Below are 22,127 nucleotides of genomic sequence, written 5' to 3' on the forward strand. Positions count from 1 at the left end.
TGGCTATGATTCAATCCGTCGTCAGGTGTCAGAGCGTAAAGTCATTAATTTGTCGGCGCCGCAGATAGGTCAAATGCAGCACTTGTCATGGCCATCAGCGTTGGGAAGGAGTATCGGGGCTGTTTGAGTCATCCTCAAATTTTTACACATTAAACAGGCCAATGTTGTGCGAATTATTATCATTAAATGAAATTTTATTCGATTGCGAAAAATTATCAAAATTTTGTATCACTTTATATTTACTTTATGGCAATATCCAATTCAATAAATGTATCGTGGCTGTCTATATGAAGAAAGTAAGTACGAACTAGGAACTCTGTATCGATGCCAAAAGTGAAAGCTGATCCATTGAGATGTTCATCATGTAAACTACTGATCTCAGCACACAGTGTGCACAAGATGTCTCTATAGCCGGTGAGATTGATTATTCGCGCTTCGTCAAGGCAATTATCCTTCGTACTCATAATAGCATAGGTTCACCGACACTAATCTACACCGCATCGGATGATGCTTTTTCGAAAACATTTCATACTTTTTGCAATATCATATACATTGTTGAATTTAGGTTAGTCCAAAGGACATCTATGAAGCTGGATTAAAGTACTAGTCGCCAGGGATACCAAATGATTTTTTCTAATCATCTGATGAGTCTTGCCACGGCAAAAAAAAATACAAAAATATAAAAAATATATCCGATTTATATGACCATACGATGTTATGTTTTCAAATTTATTTCAATGAATTCGATAAATTTTATATGACTATCACGTGTGACAGACAATACATCATTGGCCGTTTTGTCTTTAATTCTTCCGCGATAACGAATTTGTGATGAAGCCTGGATGAGTTTAATGAATGTGAATCCATCATATCGTTTTCAATGTTATGCTCAGATTGCATGACAATTTTTTTTTATCCCATCTGTTTATTTTATTAGGCTCACTTGACAATTCAGGTGTAACAGAGCCGAATTTATTCGTGTACGTTTTATCTCCCGATAAATTGTTGTATATTACACAGTAGCCATTTAGGCGTAAGAGTATACCTATCTTATTGATTCACATGTCGCATTTTTCGGCGTAAGAATAATTCGAATGTTCACAGTTGAACCAAACACAGCGGGACTGTTGATATGAGGCTTCCATTGTTGTGTTGTTAATAGTGTCAATTATCGATGCAGTGGAGAATAATATGCCTCTCTAAATGGACATTACTACCAGACGTGAACACTGTAGAACTACATGTTAGATTTAGAACCTATTCGATACATAACATATTAAATATTAGATATATAAAAGTCATTTTTAATTCATAATTTCATCTTGGAAGTGTGTTCATTATACCTGAACATTCATTATAGTCATTGTCGCTTCACAAACTCATGATAGAAAACTCAATATCGTCAACGCGAATTACTCTTCGCTCTAAAAACAAATATTTCCGCTGCGTCTGTGCTCGGGTTAGTACTGAGAACCAGCTGTCTGACAATATAAACATATCATGAATTTGTCGGCCGTACCGGTACGTGTCTGATGAAACAGTGTTTATTATTTGTGTACAACATACTACTTACAACATACAATAAAGGGTGTGTCACATCAAATTGCATCACGGAAAAAACGCTGTAGAAATTTAATTTTTAGGAATTATATCTTCAGCTTTCGCTTATAATCAGATAAGAGAGTGTATAGATCACGTTGGCCATGCTTCACTGTCAATTTTTCGTAAATTTAGAAAAATGTCGTCGAACGAAAAAGAGCGTCGTGAATTAATCCTGTGCACTCATTTCGAGAATCCGGAGTTGTCACATCGGGACATCGGTAAGATGCTGGGAATCGTCCAATCCACGGTCAGCAGAGTACTAAAACGATACTTCGAGAACCTAACCATCGACCGGAAGGTGAAGAACGGCAAAAATGGATGCTCCGTCAGTGAAAAAGATCACAAGCGCGTAGTTAAGCAGTTTAGACGTGATCCGAGAAGTTCGGTCCGGGATGTCGCCAATAAGCTGAATGTGTCATGGTCATTCGTCCAGCGGACCAAGCAGCGGGAGGGCCTGCGTACATACAAGGTTCAGAAGGCTCCTAGCCGCGACGAAAGGCAAAACATGGTGGGGAAGACGCGAGCCCGGAAGCTGTACACCGAAATGCTGACGAAGCCGCATTGCCTGGTAATGGACGACGAAACCTACGTCAAAGCGGACTTTCGTCAGCTGCCGGGCCTGTTCTTCTCCGCAGAGGACAAATTCAGCGTTCCGGAGGAGATTCGCAAGCAGAAACTATCCAAGTTTGCCAAATAGTACATGGTGTGGCAAGCGATCTGCTCTTGCGGAAAGCGGAGCGCCCCCTTCGTGATGACCGGCACGGTAAACGGGCAGGTTTACCTTAAGGAGTGCCTACAGAAGCGCTTACTACCACTATTGAAGCAGCACGAGGGCCCGACCATCTTCTGACCGGATCTCGCTTCGTGCCACTATTCAAAGGACGTGTTGGAGTGGTACGAAGCCAACGGGGTCACCTTCGTGCCAAAGGAAATGAACCCGCCCAACGCGCCGGAGCTTCGCCCAATAGAGAAATATTGGGCGATTATGAAGCAGGCTCTCCGGAAGAACCCAAAAGTTGTCAAATCGGAGGCGGACTTCAAGAGAAAATGGATTTCTGTTCAAAAAAACTACAACCTGACGTTGTACAGAACCTTATGGACGGGGTAAAGAGGAAGGTGCGAGCATACGGGCTTGGGCTCGAAGTATGAATAAAAAGAAAATGCCAAAAGTTGTTTAATAGTTTTTATTTTACTGTCTAAAATTTTCAAAACGATCGGTCTACTGGGCGAATTTCTACAGCGTTTTTTCCGTGATGCAATTTGATGTGACACACCCTTTATAGCAAATCATTATTCCATTTAATAACCGTTTGCACAGAGCTGCGCGAGTAGAAATATTTCCTATTGATTGATGCAAATACCTCTGCGAACTATCGAGAAATGGCGAAGTTCAAATTGCAGTAGTTCCTCTCTCCTCTCTCATTAGTGTGTTTCCTTCAGGACAGCATTGTTGGTGTAACGTCATTGTTTCCGTCGCAGTTTCATTTGCCAATTACGTTTGTTTTTCCGTGTTGTTTGTTACCAGACTCGCTCGTGCCGCATTATACTAGTCAACATTATCATATTACTCTATATCTGTATCGTGTCGTAGCGTTGTGTATGAGTATTTTTCATGCTTTTGTTGTGAATATTCTAATGTATTGACACCGCCATCGCCTATTCCTACTCGTTCGTATTCTCTCATCGATTCGAAGTGCCACCACGTAGCAAATCTTGGAAGCTTTGGAAGCTTCGAAGCTTGTCCTTCCATCAGTGGCTGCATAATTGTAGGCGTTTCCAACAACTGTTATCACCGTAGTCTAGTGCGACATTGAAATTCAGCTGGTTCGTGATCTTCAAACTTGTTCTGCAATATGGATACATGTCAAGTTTGTTCACGATCCTTGAGTTCCGGGAAGGTAATCACGTGCAGTGGTTCGTGTAGCTTTATTTTCCACCACACTTGTGTAGGATTAACCAAGCTGCATTACTCAGCATGGTCAGCACGAGTCGGACTACTCTGGTTTTGTGAATCATGTCGACTAAATTTTAACCCAGCTACGTACAATCGCGAAAAAATTATTATAAAAGCGTTACGCGAGCTGCTGATACGTACGGACTCCATGGATACACGTTTAGGAAACTACGGCAATAATCTTCGTACTATCAATAAAACCCTCTATGGATCACAACAGCAACTCAGACAAACCAGCCAATCGCTAGACAAGTCAACTTTCCTCCACAACATCGATCAGCTCAATCTAGATGATACCATCGATCCTATAAATCGCTCGAGATCATGTGACGAATCATCTTTCTTTGAAGTATTGGATGAAGTCAACAGCTCAGTTGCACAACAACCAGACAAGCTCGTTGTAGGAAACCGACGCTTGAAAATCCTGTCGAACTTGCAGTCTAGGCCTACATCTCAGGCAATTGCATCCACACCGGCAGCGCCAATTGGAAAGTCGAATGATTTATCCGCGAACGAGCCTCTATCTAATGCTCCAAACGAAGGTAGTACTAATAAAAAGAAGATGATGATGATGGTCCCACCTCATACCCCTACAATGGTTTGAGCAGGACGATTCATCATTAAGATAATTTTTAAAGTTTAACAAAGCACATCTGGAACCAGTATGCAAAATAAAACGAACTGGTTCTGTTGCAGACATAAATTGATATCATAAGAACATTAAACAAAAGACGGAAACCGAAAAGTAAAGATATAATCCCAAGGCATGTCGAGCAAATTTCCAACCCGGGAAGATCCTTGACTGATCGGGAATCGAACCCGATATCCTCAAGTTTCCACTAGATACTTACACTGAGATCTGCCGCGGTACAGAAAAAAACTCGATATAACCATCTGCTAATACGATAGTTTACAAGTATTCCGTCTGGGCTATCCCTGGTTCGAATCCGGTTTCCACTGAAGACCCTAGAACATTTCATTGTATAACGATTTTCGCCAGTGTTCAAAATCAAGTTATCTATGTCTACCGAAACGCGCGCGTGGCTCAAGCTTTTGTAGACTACTCATTTATTTTTTTTTTCAAATCTAACTTACAACAACAATAATGTAACAAAAATCCATCATCATCAATACGAACATGATAGCTTATGCAAACATAGAAACATTGAAACATTTTTACAAGTTCATAACACAGATTTCACATGTGACAGACACAATTCTTTGAACTCAGCTATTGTTGCCGCTCGTTTGATATTTCTGGGCATCGAATTGAAGAATTTTAATCCTTTATACAATAGTGAATTTTGGGACCTGCTAAATAAAAAGTTAGGTGTTCTTGCATCAATCGCGTTTCTTGTATTATATCTATGCAAATCACTTCCTCGTTCAATTCGATCACACAAGTATCGAGGCAGCATATCATTCAAAATTTTAAAGATGAACACCATTGTCAAGTAATAAATCCTTTGCTTCACAGATAACCACTGTAGCGCGTCCAACATTATGACAGAGGAAGTGTACCTATGACATCTTAAAATTAATCGCATGATTTTATTTTGTAACCGCTGCAATCGCAATAGTTGTGTATTATTTGCAAGAAACAGGATGGATGAGCAGAAATCTATGTGTGGTGAGACGAGTGATTTATATAGTTTGACTTTACTAATTGCGTTTAACTCATTCTTCAAACGACAAATGACGCCGTACTTTTTAGCAACCTTTTTGATGACATTATCAATGTGAGACTTAAAAGTTAGTCTGTCATCAATAACTACTCCCAGATATTTTATTTCTTTAACCCGTTCAATAGTCTCACCATCGATTTCAAAATTACCGTTATATCTGGAGTTTGCTGAAGAAATGAGCATGTATTTTGTTTTATTAACATTCAACTTTAATTGTTTGAATTTCAACCACCGAGCGAGAGAATGAAGATCTTCGTTCAAGTGCTCCGCGATTACATTCAACTCCTTAGCTGCGATGAACAGAACAGTGTCATCCGCGAACAAGTTGATATCACAAAAACGTAAAACCCGCCGCATATCATTAATATATAAAATGAATAAAATGGGCCCTAACACACTTCCCTGTGGTACACCAAGTGTGTTATCGATGGGAGTAGAAATAAAATCGTTGAAACGAGTCTTTTGAGTTCTATCACACAAGTAGCTTTCAAACCATTTGTATGATGTCCCTACAATTCCAAAGCGCTTCAATGTTTGCAACAATAAGGCCCTAGAAATTGTTTCAAAAGCGCGTTTCAAATCCAAGAACACCGCAAAAATAGTTTCTTTAGCCTCGATATTCTCTTTCCATTTTGCCAACACCAGATTTAGTGCGGTCTCACAAGAGTGTCCCTCTCGATATCCCGACTGTTCCGGTATCAGCAAACTGTTATTGTCAATAAATTTCATCAGCTGGCCTTTCACAACAAGTTCTAAAATTTTTTCTAATGTGTGCAACATGTTAATGGGGCGGAACTCTTCGGCTTTATCCGTCCCATTAACTTTGGGGATGGGAACCACAAGAGATTCCTTCCAAACTTCAGGCACGTGCCCAGTTTGCAATGATTCATTTATCAGGCCTAGCAATTCGTGTCCAATAACATGAAAGCAATCTTGTATCACTTTTGCGTTGACATTGTCGATACCAGCCGATTTATGCAAAGAAAAACAAATATCTCTCAACTCTGCAAATGTGATGGGTAGAAAACATTCTAATCTGCAATTGCTGCTTATCGGCTGTATTATTTCGTATGGCTCACTGACCAATTCAATACTTTGATTGATCAATTGAACACTATTCACGAAATAACTGTTGAATTTTTCCGCAATGATTTGTTCCGAATGTTCTTCTGAACCTTCAAAAGTTATGGACCGCGATAAACTATTTTTAGTGTTAAGTAAACTTTTTAGTATTTTCCATAACTCCTTGCTGTTATTCTGATGTTGATCGTTTTTCCTCTGTATATATTCACATCTTGTCTTTTTCAAGGCTTGTGAATATATATTCCGCGCGCAGGTGTACCTTTTCCAATCGTTTTCTATATTACTTCTACAAAATTTTGAGTACATTTTATCTCGTTTACGTTTGAAACGCAAGAGTGATAAAGTGTACCAGCTGTTCGAATTTTTCAAATTGATTTGTTTCTCAAAAACTAGGCTATTGGTACACACTTTCAAGATATTAGTGAGAACAGCTGCTTTCAAATCCAGATTGTCCGTTATTGCAGTAAAATCCAGGTTTCTAGCAACAAGATGAGACAGTGCTTCCTTTGAATACTTGTTCCAGCACTTGATTTTAACTCTATTTTCTTCACGTTCACTCTGTTCGTTCTCAATATAAATAAAAATTGTCTCATGATCCGTTATTTTCAATTTGGCCTCTATCAAAGAATGAACTGTATTAAAATTAGAGATCTAGTTCAGCTACTTCCGTACATCACAACTTGCCCAGCAACAGCAACCACAATATTACTCGGAATACTACTGGGACTTTGAGTGTTGCCAAAGTTAGACAACCGACTAACGATATGGTAGATTTCTACGTGACTCCATTCACCTCAGAACAAAGTCGAGCCATATCTCATCGGTTCCTGCCGCAGTCGTCCCGGCCCTGTGTTCGATAATGGAGATAGGGCAGTCCAGCCTGCTCCATCAGGCGAGTACAATTTTTTCAGACCAACCCCTGATTCGTTGCATGGTTTCAGCATTACACCGTTCAATCGTCAACCATCAAGATTTTCTACGCAACACGCTTCAACTCCAGGACGCAATGAAACTGGCCGCATGGAAACCCCTAATCTCCCCACCACAGTCGAGCTCTTCCAACCATCGTTCAGCAGTCGTCCTGGGCCTGTGTGTGGGATCAGAGAAGGGGTCTTCCACCCTGCTACTCCTGGCAAGTACGACAATGTATTTTGTAGTTCAGCTTCTGATTCACCCACCGGTTCTAACGTCTCAACCAACTGTCACGTCAGGGGGTCCGATTGTTCATGCACCACGGCAACAATCAGTGTCAGAAACGGTGTGGCTCAACCTGATCAAAAAAATTTATCTGTCTACTACCAGAACGTCAGAGGTCTACACACTAAAACGTCACTCCTGAAACTGAAACTATCGTGCTGTGACTACGATATAATCGTCTTCACTGAAACGTGGCTCAGGTCCGATATCTGTAACACAGAGCTTACATCGGACTACACAGTATTCCGGTGTGATCGCAATGAGGCTACTAGCAACCTTTCGAGGGGTGGTGGCGTCCTTGTAGCTGTGAAATCTAAGCTTCAATGCACGACGGTTTCCTTAGTTGATTGTAGTCAGCTGGAACAGGTTGTTGTGGCTGCTCAAAACATATCGGATCGTTCATCACTCAACGACGTTATTCTGCTCATTGGAGATTATAATCTTCCTCATCTGCAATGGTGTTTCGAGGAGGACATCAACGGATATTTACCCTCTAATGCATCCAGTGAGCAAGAGACAAATCTAGTTGATCCAATCTCGTCGTGTGGTTTGGTTCAGGTGAACTCATATGTCAACTCTAACAACAGACTTCTGGATTTAGCCTTCTCGAGTTCTCCTGATATAACTGAGGTATTCGAACCACCACTTCCACTGTTGCCCATCGACACACATTCCACCGTTCATTCTGTTGGTGGACATACAGAGTTCGGTCACATACCACCAACTTCACTCTGCTACGGATGAATTCGACTTGGACTACAGACGTAGCAATTTCGACTCGCTGAATGCCGCGTTTTCGTCCATCGACTGGCAACATTTTCTGAATAGACAGTCTGTTAACGAAAACGTCCTCATATTCTACGACAAACTGATCGAAATAATCCGCTCAAATGTTCCGCGCCGTCGTCGTAATTCAAGCAACGTTAGTAAAAAACCTTGGTGGACAACTGAGCTCCGCAACTTGCGTAACCGATTGAGGAAAGCACGTAAACGATTTTTTGCTCTCAGGTTAGATGTGAATAGAGAGTGGTTACGTGGAACTGAGTCATCATACAATGAATTAAACATCTCCACCTACCAACAATACTTATCAAGAGTGGAATCAAACTTGAAACAAAACCCATCGATGTTCTGGAGGTACGTTAAAGGACAAAAAGCTAGCAACCGCGTGCCAACCAATGTCACATATAATGACTACACAGCCAGCACAGCTAACGAAGCCAATCTTTTTTCTAACTTTTTCCAAAGTGTGTATTGTTCAACTTCACCTGTACCTCGCCCGGGATGTTTCAACAACGTGCCAACCCATAATATTCACCTTCCGATCTTCGGATTTTCCAACGATGAAATACTTGGTGCATTGGTCAGATTGGATGCTTCGAAAGGAGCCGGAGTGGATGTTCTGTTAGTTAGTAAAAAACTTTGTTAGTAAAAAACTGCGCTGTATCTTTGGTCGTTCCTTTGACGATGATATTTAACAGTTCAATAGAACAGAGATGCTTTCCAAGTTTATGGAAAACAGCTTCAATGATTCCTGTCCACAAATCTGGCAGTTTATACAATGTTGTCAATTACAGGGGAATTTCGATTCTCAGTTGTTTGGGAAAAGTTTTGGAATCTCTAATGCACAACGCCATGCTTTTAATGCAGCAAAGCCGATTATCTCTGACTATCAGCACGGATTCATACCACATCGTTCAACTGTGACCAACCTAATGTGCTACTCCAACATACTATTCCATGAAATCGAACGGCGTAATCAAGTTGATTCCGTTTATATCGACTTCTCGAAAGCCTTCGACACTGTACCGCACGCCTATGCAGTCGAAAAATTACAACACATAGGCCTCCCGACGTGGATTACGGAATGGCTAATGTCATATTTAACAGATCGGAAGGCATTCGTACAGCTGAATTCGTCGCGATCCAGCACATTCAACATACCATCTGGTATACCACAGGGAAGTGTGCTGGGTCCATTGATATTTCTCCTATTCATCAACGATTTATGCTTTCGTATATCCTCCGGTAAGCTACTATTTGCTGACGACCTTAAAATCTTTCGAGTCATCGCATCTCCATTAGACTGCATATTATTGCAAACCGACATTGACGTTGTTCTGAGCTGGTGCAGAGAGAATGGTATGAGTGTGAACATAAATAAGTGCAAAACGATCACCTTTAGCCGCAGTCGATCTTCAGTCTCACACCAATATCTGATCGACAATACTCCATTGGAACGCGTACAGTCCATTCGCGACTTGGGAGTTATAATGGACTCTAAACTTCGTTCTCATGAGCACGTTTCCATCAGTATTGCCAAAGCTTTTTCCGCACTTGGATTTATTCGCCGTAATGCTGCTCAGCTAACCGATGTATATGCACTGAAATCGCTTTTTTACGCATTAGTGCGTAGCATTATAGAATACGCTGTTCCGGTTTGGGCACCTTACCATACGTATCAGATAATCCGCATTGAACGCATCCAGAAGGTGTTTATACGTTTCGCACTTCGAAACCTGCCTTGGAATGATCCACTAAATCTTCCTGACTACCAAGATCGTTGCCGCTTGATTAATCTCGAGCTCCTGTCGGTACGACGACTAAGGCTGCAACAGCTGTTCATATTCGACGTCCTGACGAACAACATTGACTGTCCTGATATACTACGTGAAATTCCACTTATTGTACCCCCTCGCCAGCTGCGACACTCCGCTCTAATCGCCATTCCTAGGCACAGGACTAATTACGGATACAACAGTTCTCTATGCTCATGTCTCAAAGCTTTCAGTGCCATCTGTGATAAATTTGATTTCAATATAACCAGACAATGTTTCATCTGTAGACTTAAAAATTTAGTATAGGTTAGGATTAGTCTGTACGGTACCACCGAAGACCGAATACAAATAAATAAAAATAAATAAACTACCCGTACAACGAACGCTCTATTTGATTCGTGTATTACGTATATGTCAGCATCTTTGGGTTCTTCTACAACAAATTACTGATGAAAAGAACCATCCAAAGCTATCAGCGCTTTTCGTTTAATTGGTTCAGTCCTCATTTAACGATTGAACTACGCTGCCAACTCGCACCAGACTTTCTTCTTCCCACTCAGATATCAATCACAAACTTTAAACACCTTTGCTTCTATATTCCGTTTGAGGTGGGATCGAACCCCAGAACCCCACTTCCATGAAATATACGTTATATTTAAATAAATGCAGTCTATGTCCATATTCCAAAATTCTGGATGCTCTTCCATATCCGCACAAACACGAAAATTGTCCGTAATCTGCTGGAACCTTCTTTATCGTAGCACATTGTGACACAGAGTGCTTCCTCTTCTTCGATGATGTGTACACCCAAAACTGATTTTTAGCTCATGTTTTGCCATCCCGATTTATGAAATTAAATGAGACATAACATAACAGAAAATGCCATGACTCACAAATACTGGTAAGCATTTGTATAATATACATGGTACAGCAATATAAGATTAATACGAGCGAGCGAAACGAAAGACAAATAAGCTTTCCGCATACTTTTCCACATACACGGCCCAGACCGACAACTGCCGAAGCATCATTAGCCATGTGGATAGCGTGGTCGTGTAAAATAGCTTTGCATTCCAGCCGGCCCTTGGTTCGATCCCCATTGAAGTCGTATGGACTTTTTTTTGGCACAATCCCAAATGAATTGAGAAAACAGAAAGAGATGTCTGCTCGCATACATACAAACCATTTTTAAGCTTTTAAAACAGCTCATTAATGGCGCATTTGACTCCCCACGATTTGACTCACGATCGATCGCTTAGTGAACGAACGCGCAACCAATGTGGCTACGAAGACCCCTGACTTCAGGTTTTGTTGAGAAAGCAAAACAAAAAAGCAGATTTTCTCTAGGTAACGTGCTACCAGACTCAATGCACTAGTAATTTTTCCTGTTGCAGAAAGACGTAGAGATTTTCATTGGAAGTTACAAGAGCTATGAAAAATGTGAAAAGGAGTAGCCGAAATCTTTCAATCAACACATGTTAGCAGTATCTGACAACTAACTGAAAACGTTGATTTCCAAACTGACAAATTTCTGCGACGAAGTTTCGGACATGGATATTTGAAGGTCGCAGAAATTTTCCTCGATGATGCCAGTTATTAGACTGCATTGGAAGTGTTACAGTTCATAGTGAAATATTAAATCTTTTAAAATTTTACAGTGAGTTTGAAGTTGTTACTAACTATTTGCGTTTCTTTGGCACCTAGTTAAAGAATACACGAGCTAAATGGGATCGACATGTGGTTTCAAAAGACAGTGCCACATGCCACACAGCACACGAAATGATGGACCTATTTCGCAATGAATTTGGTGAGCAATTTATCTCTAGTGTTAGACCAGGCCACCAAGATCGTGCGATTTGACATCCTTGGACTGTTTTTGTGAGGGTATGCCAAATCTCTTGTTAAAGCAGATAAATCAGCATCAATTCAACAAGCACTTGAAGACATGCTACAACACATGCTATCGTCAAGATACCAGTCGATATGCTTAAAAGAGTAGCTCCAAATTGACCAATTGAGCTACCTGTTCAATCAACAATGGTGTGCGTGTTTTCTATCGTTTCCACCGGCTTCGTTCAGCAGGAAACATTGAACCTTAAATATCATTTTTACTCAAGGCAGCGCCTTAGAAGTAGTGATCGCTTCATACATAGCTGACTGCATATGCCCTGTCGCCCTTGGAGATGCAGAAAAGTGTTTGAATGACAGCGGGTTCAGATGAAAGGTTTGAGCCCGGTAGTCATTACTGCTTATTTCTCAATGTTGTGTTGTGTTGCGTGCGGGTTGTGTGGTGCAGTGTAAGGATAATAAGGGCATAAATTACCTTCGATGATTCATCATCCTCATCTTGAATTGTTAAATAATAAAAAAACCCGATTTTTTTCTGATATTGTCTACCTATGAACAGTTTGAACAGGCGGACTTCTTCTTGAATGGCGTTAACGTTCCCTGTGGAACTTTTGCCGTCTCAACGTATGCGTTAACTAGCGTCATTCATTAATACTTGAGATTTTTTAAGCCAAATAACACGCCTTGAATGTAATCCGAGGGGCAAGCTCTAGAATACGCGTGACCACAGTGCAAGTCGAAGGAAATTTCTCTGACGAAAAATCCTCCCGGCCAGAACGGGAATCGAACCCGAACACCCGGCATGATAATGTGAGACGCTAACCACTCGGCCACAGGTGCACGTGAACAGGCGGACGAGACGCCAATTTCAAATTGGACTTCACGTAAGAACCATCTGAAACGTAGTGACCAACATTTATATGAAATAATCTTAAAAAGGGTTGATTTTTAACCCCCAATGATGAACGTTATATTTGTAACAATTTTTCTTTGTTTGTTCTGTAAATTAAAATCCAAACGTCTCACCTTTTATCATTATATCCTTACATTTGAGTTTTTTGGATCGATAAATTTGACTTTTCATTAGAGAACAAGATCATAGACTTGATAATAAGATTTGGTTGAAGGGGTGACACCCAAGCCACCCGCCCCGGGTGTCACCCAGTCACGATACGCCACTGCTTCTAATCAACTGTCGGTGTGTAAACGTCAGTTGTAAAAGTCGCTTAAGGGGCATCCATAAAGTACGTCAAGTATATAAGGGAAGGAAGGGATTAGGTAAATCGTGACGTAGGGAAAAGGGGGTTTATGTTTTGTGACGTCACATGGAGAATTTAAAAAAAAAATTAATTAAAAAATTGTTTTCTTTTTTAATTACTTCTTGTTTTAGTGTCGAACTGAAACGTTTACAGTATATCAACCTATTATAAATAAAACAATATTTCCGGGAAATTGATTTTTTTCGAAAATATCTGTGTAAACAAGATTTCAATCCAATGGGGTGTACACACTCCCCAAGGTACCTGTTTATGATTTGCAGGTGACGGATAGAAAAGACACTCTCACTGTCTCCCTGTCTCATACAAAAACATGTTGATATGAAACAGTGGTGACAAAGAAATCATTTATTCGTTTATTCAGGTTGTGCAATTGAGACGTTCGACAGTGAAGTGAAGTGGATAGGATGGATGAAAACGAATTATTCCGTTCACTGTATAACGCAATCGTTGAAGCGCACCGGGGAACAGAACAAATATGTGTACCAGACTGACACTGTTAAGTTTTGGAATAAAACGAAGAACAAGTTCCCAAAAAACGTGGGTAAAAAATCCGAATGTTTAGCGTTGCGAAATTTGTACACCACGCCTTATTTTGTTCACAGAACATGCTGTCCACCATTGAGGAACTATCTGAGTACCGTTCTGACGAAGAGATTTTTGCCACTTCGCTACCAAAAACCAACCTTAATGCTTCCCATCGGTATTCGTACTAAACATAATCGAAATCATACCGAAGTCCATGCCTGGTTCAATGTGCTTCCATATGATAAAAGGTACACGAAAAAGACAAAAACACCAAAGAAACGGATTGCTGCAAGACGTTGCCGTACAAGGAAGACCAGATTCTTCCAAGTGGATCTGACGAGCTCGAGTGGATGGATGAAATTAGATATGAAAGGATATGAAAGAAACATCATAGCAATTGGAGATCATCTTCAGAATCCAAAGATCGATGATGAATGAGCTAGATGAGCTTGTAGTTCTTTTTCTTTTTTTGTCGGTCTATAACATAGAAACTAAGGTAATAAAGTACCGTTATAAAAGTGTTGTGCTCCCGTGGCCGAGTCGTTAGCGTCACACATTATCATGCCGAGGGTTCGGATTCGATTCCCGTTCTGGACTTCGGGATTCTTCGTTAATGAGCTTTCTTAGAGTATTAATGAAAATGACACCAGCTAATACCTAGGTTACTCTTGAAACCCATTGTGCTGAAAAAAGTGGCGGAAAATTTCCCGTCCCTCATTTGTGTTAGAAAACTATTTGAGAAACCCAAAAGAAAATGGTTATGATGAATGTTTTTCTATGGAATTTCGAACAACCGAGGAAGGAAATTTTCAACGGTAATTTCAACCGTATAGAATCATACAAAGAAAACAATCTGTCTATGGTTCAATCTTTGGTTTGTGTGAATCTGATTTTGCTTTTAAAATCCCGAAAAAACTTATATGTATTACCAAGAACTTATCATTTTTGGAAATGATTTAAAATGGTTCTTCCTCTTTCTCTATCTTTCGGAATAATCCTTGAAAAGATGTCAGTGCTTCCACAATGGGACCATCAATGACATATTCATCAGACCCAAGAAATTTATAGAGCTTTTCGTGAATAAAGGAGGCATCACTTTGAAGCAGCTTCTCTACTATCTCTAACGACAAAGAATGCAGATCACTTCCAAGCATTCCAAGCAAGATTGCGCAATGCTTGTTGGAGTTTTCTAATGTGAACTAAACTCTAAACGAAACCGGGGAAATATCCATGTGCCGTTCATACCACATGATAACACTGTAAATGTTTATGTATGCGTCAAAAATCAGCGAGATCATCCAAAATACCGTGATTATGGGGTCAAGGATGCTACTCGTAAAGTACAAAATTATAGTGGTGCTCGATCAACCCTGGTTATAGCCCGATTGAGAGCCCTGTAACTTCTGGTTATTCCCAAAGCTGTAACTAATAATATCATGGAAAGGATTTAGACACACTTTTAGATATTTAGAGAGCTTTGACTACCGTTTTAGAAGACATTTTAAACAAAGTATTTGGTATGCTTCAAACCTTTCCATATAAATTGTTTCCTCTTACAATGAGTTCATTTTGAACGTAATCTTTTCCGCATCAGTCGATCACTTGAACTCGATTACCAACAAAGGCATCCAATGATCTCAGAGGTAGCGCACTCGGTGTCTCAGATGAGGTAGCATTCCTACTCTGAACACCACTCTAACAAACGGCTGAGTGGCTTGCTGTTTCATATACTCAGGATGTTCTTACCTGGAACAAGAAGAAAAAATTGCATGAGTAATAGTCTATAACCAGGTAGACATAACTTCACAGTGTTAGTGTATTTACGGGTAAATATATCCCAATGGTGGGTACAGTAGGGTATTCAAAGTTTCGTCATATAAGCAAGTCTCCATTACAAATAGCTCATAAAGTATCGTACTAATCATTCGACTAGTTGACCCCAGTGGCCTCAACCGTAGTTTATTCATAATTATTTGATTGAAAAAAATGGCACATCGCATTCCGACAATAATCAATGGGAAGGCGTCCATCGTTAGCATTCCATCGGTTACAAAACCTAGTCGTAAGACCTTTGGGTTGACCAAACCTCTCAATGTGGCGCTTCCAACTCCAGCGGACCTTCAAAAGTCCGACGAATTATACGAAACGTTGAGGTCACGCAATTCGATGGAGAATTATGCAGAGCTGAGCCATCGTGAGACAGTGCTGGCGAAAATTGACGCACTGGTTGAGCAGTGGGTGCACGACTTGTCGATTTCGAGAGGTATGGCTTCTGACCAAGCGAGGAATCTTGGAGGACGAATATACCCCTTTGGTTCGTATCGACTGGGTGTTCACGATAAGGGTTCCGATATGGACTTACTGTGTGTCGTTCCACGCAACATTGCCCGTACAGACTTCTTCAGTTCTTTTCTGCATCTTCTTGAAACACACCCGGAGGCAAGTAGTTGTCTAGCAGTGCAAGAAGCTTATGTCCCTGTAATAAAAACAAAGTTTGACGGGTTGGATATAGACCTACTGTTCGCGCGCTTGACTCTTGCGCGAATTCCCCGTGATCTCAACCTACGCGAAGGGATGCAGCTCAAAAATTTGGATGAACAATCAGTGCGAAGTGTGAATGGCTACAAGATAAACGAGGAGTTGTTGGATCTTGTGCCCAACGTCGAAACCTTCCAACTGGCTCTACGAGCTATCAAACTGTGGGCAAAACCTAACGGAGTCTACTCAAATGTACTAGGATATTTCGGAGGAGTATCCTGTGCTATACTCGTGGCAAGGGTCTGCCAATTATATCCCAATGCGGCTGCAGCTACAATCGTGAATAAATTCTTTCTAATATACTCCAACTGGAACTGGCCCCAGCCAGTCCTGCTGAACAAACCCGACGATCTCAAACTCGGGTTTCCGGAATGGAACTCCAATCCACGTGCTGGACAACATTTAATGCCGATCATCACTCCAGTCTATCCACAACAGAACTCCGTATACAATGTGTCTCAATCGACAATCACAATTATCAGAGAGGCGCTCATGCAAGGGTTCAAGGTAACCGAGAATATCATGGTAGACAAGGCTAGCTGGAGTGATCTGTTCAGAGGCCCTAGCTTTTTCATGAAATATCAGCACTTTTTGGTGGTGATGGCGAGTTCGACGAACCCCAGCGACCAACTGATGTGGTGCGGACTCGTGCAATCCAGACTTAGGCATCTAACATTGAATTTAGAATACAATCGACTCGTTCGATTGTCACAGGTCCACACCAAGTGCTACGAAGAAGACGAGCAAAATTGTGCAGAACGGATGAAGGACAAGGAAGCTGGTGTGATGTCCGATATTTGTACTATCTGGTTCGTAGGGCTGAAGTTTGAAAAACACCTCAATATCCATCCGGATCTAACAGAAGCCATTTATGATTTTACCAATGGAGTGTACAACAATAATATATATAGAGACGGATGTCAAGTTGAGGTGCGACAAATTAAGCAGAATCAACTGGCCGAATATCTCGACAAACAGTTGCTACGAAAAGAATTTTCGAGATATTCCGATGATCAATCAGTGTCATCTTCAACTGGAGAAAGCAGCGAAATATCTGGAAAGCGGTCTCCAAATGAAGAACTTCGTGGACTCACTACTAAGAAGCAAAGGACTATTTCGGGTGCCAGTCGATAGGAACACCCTATCGAGAACATAGTACAATAGTACTTTTTTCAAAATAAATACACCAAAATGCAATTATTGTACAAGTTGATCAATAAAGATTAGTAGCCAATAATGAAAACAAAAGCTGCATTCTATTATTTTGATGTTCAGATTTCACAGCCCCAATCTTTTTTCAGGTAATAATCGTCTTCCATTCGGAAGCTTGGAACCGAATTGTTGCAATTTTGCTTCCGTATTTGCTTTGTTTAGTGGTTTAGTAAAAAATAGATAATAGCCGTCACACAATACAAAATATATCATGCTTTGTCAACTTTTTGAATACTCTTATTCACCGCGCTTGTGTCAAATTAGGTATCGGCAATTATTCAAAACATATAAATAAAATTCTCTGTTTCTCTGTGCTGAGTGCTGTTCTGCCGTTCTACGCATAGTTGTCCCATGTTCCAAAATCAGCAACTGAGAAAAACAAAATCAAAGTTTTCTCGCATATTTGTCTACCAAAAGCTTTAAGCATTTCATTTTAGCAATACACCGGGTTTTCTATAAGCACTATACTATTGTTTAATGAAATGTGATGAGATTCCCTCACTGAATCTATTAAGCTTTATTACGGGTTTGAAAATTCATGGTGGGTGTGTTATGCCTAGAATATCAACATGGGACAATTGAACTTGATGTTGTTTTTTGATATACTGGGAACAAGCAATATTTTTTTGTGTTTTTTCGAAACATTATGCATAGAAACATCGTTTTATGAAGAAATGAGTGATCTGCAACACCTTTGCAGAAAATAAATCTCATTGTTATTAGGCATTCGCTAACAAGGTGTACACGTGTTCTGTTAAACTTTTTCCTATTTGTTTAAAAATTAGTTCGTTCTTCCAAACCAGAAAAGAGTGCATTAGGCCTGCTGAAAGTGTGACATGAAATTCTTGTACTTGAACCGACTTATTTGATATGGATCTACAAAAAAATACATGGTAGGACAATTGAACTTGATGTTGTTTTTTAAAAATTGGGAATAAACTATATGTTTTTTGTGTTTTTCCGTAAGATTATGCATAAAAACAACGTTTTATGAAGAAAAGTGAAAAACGTCAAAAAGTAACACGGGCGTAACTTTGCGTAGAACGACAGTGTTCACCTTTAAAATACCCAATAAAAGGCAATATTCTGAAGAAAGCCAAAATTATGAATGGATCAATATGATGACAATTCGAATTTTTTCATTAAAAAATGGTGATTCGTGAAACCGGATAAACCATGATCATTTTTTGGACAAACCATGATCAGAGGTGGTCAATAATTTCTCTTTCAGGAAAATCGTTAAAAAACATAAATATATGAATAATTTCAAAAAAATAACAATCAATACTAAAGTAAAATGTATGAACGATATGTTCCGATGAACAATTGCAAATATAAATATATATAGAAGGTGCATTTGCATATGTAGTAAAATTCTGATTATACATGAGCGTAACATGAGCAAATTTATAACACATGCGAATTGGGGCTCTTTTGGTACAAGATCTTCCGCATAGTAACTCGATGTTGATAATTCCTTAATATTTTCCTTCGTTGTCCGTATTGTTTTCACATATTCACGTTGGAGAGCCTTAACCCTTCTCTTCGTTGGCCGAGGCATTTCGATTGAATGTAATACTTTTCCGTTTACTGTTTTTGAAAGCATAGGCAGCCATGGTTTGGTTGATATTACTTGATGGGAAGTGTACGAAAACGATAATTTTCTTCACACTGTTTCGCAAAATTACTGATTTTTGGGCGAGGGGTGAGGGAAGGAGAGGGAAGAAATGAGCGTCATTGTGGCAGCCATTTGTGGCTAGCTTCCACCTTCACTTTAAATAAACTCCTTCTCGTTCCAACTAGCAAGCAGTTTGTAGTCTCTCCTAATGCTGATGTCACTCAAAACGGTTTTGCTCCATACAAAGTTCAAGAGCAAAATCACTTCGGAGGATCGAAAAAAATCTTTTTTGAAAACAAACACTCAATGATGCGACAGAGAGCTTTTTGTCGCGTTTTTAACATTCTGTCCGCGCCACGGACTACTCTTCGAAGGGATCCCACGCCTTAACAGGTGCAGTGGACTGATAAGAAACTCTGTTAACTCTTTTTGAGTCTTGCAAAAGGCTATTGTTTTTGGTGGATAGAAAACTCGCTGCCCCCTTTCGTTCATTTATTGGTGACGTTTTACCAGGACTGAGATGAGATGCTGTGTCGGTGACCGGTATTTATACTGCTAGATTTATTTTAAGAGTTCTAATAAAATCATAAAAATTAACAGCAACTTTAGTGGCAGATACATCATCTCTTTCACCTATGCCAATAAATGTTTGAAAGATCACTAATAGTAGTATAACATGACAGTATTTTTTTTCTTTATACTCAAAATACGGTACAAATTGATAAAAATACGGGACAATGAAAAATGGTCGAAAATACAGTACTGCCCCTTTAATAACGGCAAGTTTGGTCAGCCTAGAATAAAGTGAACAATTACGAAGCAACGACAAGGGGACGGTTTAGGACCACCTTTTGTTTCGAAAACTAGTTTTCTTTGGTCGCCATAGTGGAAAGATTAGCCGCATGAATTGAAGAAAAATTGTTTTTGAAAATGCAGAATTCATCTTCAATCATAAGTTTATTCAAACTCATGCGGTACATTTGGTATTTTTAAGAAAAAAATGGAGTGTTTAATTTTTTTTAATTGGTCATTTACGCACGAAAAGTCGTGTGGGTAAAAGCGACTTCAATTGAATAAAATGATGTAGTTTTTATATTGAAATGAAAAACTTTATTTTATTGTTTTTAGCCCAATGAGATTTTTCCTATTATAGGTTTTATTGGGTTGGGGTCTCTATGTACACACCAACTGGTAAAACGTAGTAAAAAGACCTTACTGTACTACATGGGCTGGAAGGTCACGACAATTTTCAACAGATGGCACCACTCAAAAATGAACAAGATTCATTTCGAGAGGTTCATCTGTCACTAGCTTATGTGTGAAGTTTTATGACATTTAGTTTATTTGTTCATAAACTACAGTTGTTTAAGTGTCACTACCTGAGCATTCGTATAGAAAATAGAAAAAGAGGAATATCGTATTTTGATCAAACTTTGTTTTTGATGGGAAAAACTTTTGAACAATCAATGCAGTGGTTGACGAAATGTTATTCCACTTCTGCTTCTCCGAGAAAAACAGTTTAGCGGTGGATTAGTGAATTTTAAATGGGCCGTACAAGCACCGCAGATGCACCTCGCTCTGGAAGGCCAAAAGAGCCTACGAATCCAGAAATCGTAAAATAAGTGCATCGATTCATTATGAACAATCATAAAGTAAAGTTACGCGAGTTAGTTGAGGCCGTGGGCATTTCAAAAGAACGAGTGGGATACATTTTACACGACAAAGCTATCCGCGCGTTTGCTGACTTTGATGATTCAACAGCCGGTTTGATGTTGTTGAAGCGTTATCGAGTGGACTTCTTCCGACGTTTTGTGACAATGGATGAAACATGGATCCAACACCACACTCCTGAGTCCAACAGTCAATCTACAGAGTGGCTTACAAGTCACAAAAGCCGGCCAAAGCGGCCAAAAGACCAACAGTCGGCCGGGAAGGTTTTACCATCCGTTTTTTTCGGGATGCGCATGGCATAATCTTCATCGATTATCTGTAGAAGGGAAAAACAGTTACCGGAGATATTATGCAGTGTTATTGAACAAACTGAACGACGAAATAAAGAAAAAAAAGAACCCCATATGGCGAAGAAAGAAGTTCTGTACCATCACAACAACGCACCGTCGCACCATACTTAAAAGCGATGGCTAAATTGGACCAATTACGATTCCAATTGGTTGCTCACCCACCATATTCTCCAGACATAGTCCCCAGCAACTACTATATGTTGCCAAACCTCAAGCGGTGACTCCAGGGAAAGAGATTCACATCGAATGAGGAAGTTATCGCAGAAACTGATGAATATTTCGAAGCATAGACGTTTCGTACTACATAAAGTGAATTGATATAGCAAGTGTATTGTCCACGAAGGAAACTACGTTGAGGAATGAGAACAGCATGCATACTTTTCAGCGCATGTAGTACAATTGAATAGTTTGTTTGAGAAACCCCATAAGTCCATTTGTCGCACTTGCGAGAAAACAATAAAAAACTGTTATTCTCAAAATTTTGACAGGGTCCTCCAATTTCTTGGTATGAGGTTTGATTAGACAATTATTAGACATATTATTGGGACCTCTACTTCATCAATATAACAGGTTGAGCTCAAAATATAACGCTCCAAAGTTGGTGGACTTGAGGGGTTTCTCAAACAAACGAGAAATCAGCGGTATATTTAGCGGTTTTGAAGCGATTCAATTGAATTTTATGTACTTTTAATGTTTATAATGCTCATACCAAGTAAGAATAAGGGCTGTTTTAAAGTTATGTTCAGCATTAAAGGAGGTTGGGGTAAGGGGGGTCGGATAATTATCATTTGGTTAATTCTAAACACATACGGAATACAAAGATACGTTGTGGAGGGAGATAGAGAATGTCTTAAAAAGCTTTTTGCGTTACTGATACATGAGAAGTACATAGTACTATGAGGCGTGGCCTGTCACTCAGCTTCATGTTCTTCGAGCACTTCAACAATTCTTGATTGAGGGCATATGGATCTACTATGCCTTTGCGAAGCATTCAATCGTGCATTGT

General features: G+C 39.9%; 2 protein-coding genes across 7 annotated transcripts in view; one reads left to right on the plus strand and one right to left on the minus strand.

Annotated features, from left to right (window-relative positions):
• LOC129780572 (uncharacterized) overlaps positions 1 to 22,127 on the minus strand; it is a 266,066-nt gene that overhangs the window by 123,724 nt on the left and 120,215 nt on the right. Inside the window, exon 1 of one of the 6 annotated variants that reach the window (XM_055788970.1) lies at positions 15,263 to 15,280. The exons of the other annotated variants lie outside the window; for them this stretch is intronic. The gene's annotated coding sequence lies outside the window, so the exon portion shown is untranslated. Of the gene's footprint in view, positions 1 to 15,262; positions 15,281 to 22,127 lie in introns of those variants that run through there. 6 annotated transcript variants of the gene reach the window in all.
• Positions 15,719 to 17,404, plus strand: LOC129774410 (poly(A) polymerase type 3-like). The gene has a single exon (XM_055778144.1). It carries the CDS (start codon positions 15,719 to 15,721, stop codon positions 17,402 to 17,404), a length of 1,686 nt encoding a protein of 561 aa, XP_055634119.1.

The sequence above is a fragment of the Toxorhynchites rutilus genome, chromosome 3, assembly GCF_029784135.1.
Source record: "Toxorhynchites rutilus septentrionalis strain SRP chromosome 3, ASM2978413v1, whole genome shotgun sequence".
Taxonomy (NCBI): domain Eukaryota; kingdom Metazoa; phylum Arthropoda; class Insecta; order Diptera; family Culicidae; genus Toxorhynchites; species Toxorhynchites rutilus.

What these genes read in the sequence shown, in the direction of transcription:
- LOC129774410 (XM_055778144.1), top strand. Translation starts at nt 15,719, where the DNA reads ATGGCACATCGCATTCCGACAATAATCAATGGGAAGGCGTCCATCGTT.